General features: G+C 38.6%; 1 protein-coding gene across 1 annotated transcript in view; it reads left to right on the top strand.

Annotated features, from left to right (window-relative positions):
- Positions 1-4,474, top strand: part of dnaaf11 (dynein axonemal assembly factor 11) — a 27,963-nt gene that overhangs the window by 16,590 nt on the left and 6,899 nt on the right. The window contains 1 exon segment of the mRNA XM_037681411.1: positions 251-320. Within this exon segment, the coding sequence (XP_037537339.1) occupies positions 251-320 (70 nt within the window).

Raw genomic sequence — 4,474 nt, 5'->3', positions numbered from 1 at the left:
GTTAGCATTAGCTGCAGTTGAATTAACATTAGTTGTTAGCTTTAGCTGTAGTAAAATTAACTTTAGCTGTTAGCATTAGATGCAGTAGAATTAGCATTAGCAGTATTTGAATGAACAAAAATACAATGAAGCAGATTTCAGAATATTATTGAAAAATCTGGAGCTAATGCATTTCTCTGATGTTAAATGTTTGTAATAAATGTTTTAAAGCTTTATTTGTTGTAATCTGACCCTCCCCCCGTCCTCACAGACACATGGACACCTCCCTGATAGACGTCGACATTCAGCCTACATTCGCCAGAGTCGTCGTCAAAGGCAAGGTGAGAGCTCCTGACCTTCAGCAAACCTCATCTGAAGCTTTTCTTCACACAGCACTGGCTGAACGTTTCAACAAAAACATCACTTTGGTGTCTTAAAGGGCAGCCGCTCAGACTCACCCCGCCAGTCTGTGACATCTGAACGACTACGTTATTTTTACAGTAAAAGTTTTTTAGTTTTAGTGTTTTAAACAGAATATATTGAAAGTAGCTCTTTGATCTCATCCTGTAAGAAATCACAAGTTCTGACTGAAGAGATTCTTCAATCGTTAAAAGATTCTTCATGTTGCCATCCTCCTCTTCAGAGAGGTTCTGACTTTCAACCCGAGGCTCATTAATCAAGTTACTGCAGCTCCGGTTTCGTTTTCAGCGAGACCGATGAACCGAACACTGCAGCGTTTAGAGACAGGAGGCTCCAGTGATGTGTGCAAGCAGGTTGGGAGGAACAGGTCAAATATTTACCTCCTTGTTGTCATCAAGCAGATGCAACATTTCTGTTTACTGAAGGACAAAACATTAAAAATATGCAAGTAATGAATACCAAACTAAAAACTAGTTAATACGAATAATGAACAGAAACTAGCCCAGCTCTAACTTCGGACTCACTCCTGCCGTAACTTGTGCTTTTTTTCCAGTTACCTTTATTTCTAGAGCAGGGGTGGGCAATTATTTTTTCCATGGGGCCACATGAGAAACAACAAATATTGTGGAGGGCTGGCACAAATTACTTTTTCATTCAACCTTTATTTAGACGGTAAATCCCATTGAGCCTCGAGGACTCATTTACAAGAGAGACTTGATTTCAACTTAACTCAATACTGCATAATAAAAGTATTTAATTATTAAACGCAGTACATAGCACTGTTTTAACAAGCTGGTAAGAGTATTTGTTATGATTAAGCAACGAAAAAGCGAGGTTTCCTTACAAAAAATGTCATTTATTCAATTAAATTTCCCAGTACAATGGTAAACTGTTAACATTTTTACCATTTGTGACGTTATATTGATGATCATTTTCAGTCACATTCACCCCAAAACTCATTTTGAGTTTTATATACTGCTGGAAAAAGTTCTTAGCTTTGTAAATATATCAAATATTGTCTTTGTACTCCAAATATTATGAAACATCATATAATAGTGATCGTCACTGAACTGTGATTTCGAGTCCCGGTTCTTTACGTGCCTACATTTGTAGTCTAAACATCTCATTTGGTGTTTATCAGTTCTTTTTTCTTGTTTAGTGAGAGAAGTTTAGTCTCTGTTGGGCTTTAACGGAAATGTTAAAGTCAGGTTGAAGGTCTGAGGTGGAGATGTGAAGCAAAGTTGACATCATCATTGAGAGAGGATCTATATCTGGATTTGGTTAACTTCATTTGTTTACATATGTATTTTGTAATTCCCCTTACGGGGGGCCGGTCAGAGTCAACCAAAGGGCCGCATGTGGCCCTGGGGCCGTACAATGCCCAGGTCTGTTCTAGAGGTTAGTCTCATTGAGCCACGAGGACTCAAATACACGAGAGACCTGTTCCAGACAGAACATATCAAATACAGATAACAATAAACAATAATAACAATAAACTACAGTAAAACTGAAATTAAAATAAATTATAAAACAATAAATCAGGGTGCTGTAAAACAAGTAAAATACTAAAAACAAGAACATATTTACTTAGATTTATTTCATGGACAATAAAATGTTTAAAATCCCCTAAAGAAATTAAGGTGGACGTGCAGCTTCAGTTCTTGTTGCCAGGTGTTCCAGGTGCAGGAGCAGAGAAGGAAAAGGCCTTTTTGTCAAGTTCAGTCCACACTGACAGAACGCTGCAGGTAACGATGACGTGAGAGCGCACGCTGTAACTGCACTGATGGAGTGACATGTGGGAGGAGCTATAAGAAGATAGCAGACCAAGGAGGGAGTTCTAGATGAAAACGAACCAGTGTGAGAGCCTACGTGTAGATAATGATGACCAACTGACCAGTGAATACTGGGTGCAGTGATGGGTATGGTAGTTACAGCCAGTTATGAATCTTTACGTGCCATGGTAGACAGAATCCAACATCTGCAAGCAGCTGGCAGGAGCATTTGTCTAAGTAATGTCACCATAGTCAATGGATGGGGGGGTCCGGGGGTTCTCCCCCAGAAAATTTGGAATAAAATAGATGCCATTTCTTGTGCTCTGGTGTATTTTAATGGGTTGTTTAACATTTAATTTTACCTACACAATTAACACTTGATTCAATAACTATTATAGAGTTAATAGCACAATAAGATTAGCCTGACCAACAGCTCTCCTTGTGTGAATAGAGCACACTCCACTTCTCTCAACATCCTAGTCACAGTCTAAGAAACACTGTGTAGCCTAAGTTAACTTTTAGGGAAAAAATTCACTAGCCAATATGAAATAATAATAATCACTCCTTCTTACTAATGGCCTAGCATAAAGCAATATGATCATCATCCATCGTGTTTATTAGTAGATTAAAATACCTAATAAAAACTCCAGTAACGGGCTAGGTCTACGGTCACGTTACCCAGTTGTACAGTATGAACAACATTCAGGAATTGTTTCTATAAGAACAATACCAAATATTTTACGTGAACGGTAAGATCGCTTCGCCCACAAGGAAATATAACCCAGGGTGAGCTAACCTCGGACAAACAGCATGGCTGTAATGGTGGAGGTAGTGAAGCTCACAGCGTTACCTGAGGCATTTCTGCATTGTCGACCAACATTAAGGCAAAGAAGACAGAAAAAAAAATCAAAACTACCAGTAACAAAATAGTTACTGCAGTGGATGTTTTGATGCCGCAGAGTGACAGGACAAGAACTCACAGTGAAATTCAATACGAGGGTAAATTTTACATTACACAACCTATTAAACACTTTGTACAAAATCAGTTTAGTGTTAACAAATACTAAACTTATGCAATCAAAAGTTACAACATATATCTACATATAAAACACACAAAACAAAGCACAGCTAGCTTTAAGCATTAACCTTTAATTTAACCATTAAGCGTACAAAGTAATGACAGAAAATGGAGGCTTTTCCTGCAGTTACCTTCGTAAAGTTTGACATGTGGTACTTCCTGTTTATGTTGTATTCAGCTGCTCATAGGGTCGGCTCTGTTTAGTTTCTGAAATGAAATAAACTGTATTCCACTCTCTAAACACTCACTGTAACATGTGCATGAACAATTACATGTTCCCCACTGACAACGGGGGTGTTTACCTTTGGGACAAATTAAGGTCGCTGATTGGTCAGTTGCTGACATGCTCACTGGATTGATTGACAGGTGGCATCGAAGATCCGACTCGTGCAAAAATAAACAAAAACAAACAAACAAAAAATCTGCAGCCAGCCCTGGGTGGAGGTGGGGCGGCTCTGGTCCAGCGGTAATGGTGTTCTATGTTTCTATGTTGTTCATGAAAAGCTCTAAAATATAAAAACAAAACCCAGGGAGCACCGGCCCTGCAGCCCCTTATCAGACCGGCCCAACAGGAAATGGCAGTAGCAGTAGTTTTAGAATTAGCATTAGCAGTATTATTATTAGTAGTAGCAGTATTAGCAGTAGCAACATTAGCAGTAGTTTTTAGAATTAGCATTAGCAGTATTAGCAGTAGCAGCATTAGCAGTAACAGCAGTAGCAGTATTAGCAGTAGTTTTAGAATTAGCATTAGCAGTATTAGCAGTAGCAGTAGAAGTATTAGCAGTAGCAGCATTAGCAGTAGCAATATTAGCGGTAGCAGCATTAGCAGTATTAGCAGTAGCAGTATTAGAAGTAGCAGCATTAGCAGTAGCAACAGCATTAGCAGTAGCAGTAGTTTTAAAATTAGCATTAGCAACAGCAGTAACAGTATTAGCAGTAGCAGTATTAGCAGTATTAGAAGTAGCAGCATTAGCAGTAGCAATAGCATTAGCAGTAGCAGCAGTAGCAGTAGTTTTAAAATTAGCATTAGCAGCAGTAGCAGTAGTTTTAAAAGTAGCAGTAGCATTAGCAGTAGCATTAGTTTTAAAATTAGCAGTAGCAGTAGTTTTAAAATTAGCAGTAGCTGTAGTTTAAAATTAGCATTAGCAGCAGCAGTAGCAGTATTAGCAGTAACAGTTTTAGCAGTAGCAGCAGTAGCAGTATTAGCAGTAGCAGTATTAGCAGT

The sequence above is a fragment of the Nematolebias whitei genome, chromosome 9, assembly GCF_014905685.2.
Source record: "Nematolebias whitei isolate Nwh7 chromosome 9, NemWhi1, whole genome shotgun sequence".
Taxonomy (NCBI): domain Eukaryota; kingdom Metazoa; phylum Chordata; class Actinopteri; order Cyprinodontiformes; family Rivulidae; genus Nematolebias; species Nematolebias whitei.
This window is presented reverse-complemented; position numbering and strand designations above follow the sequence as displayed.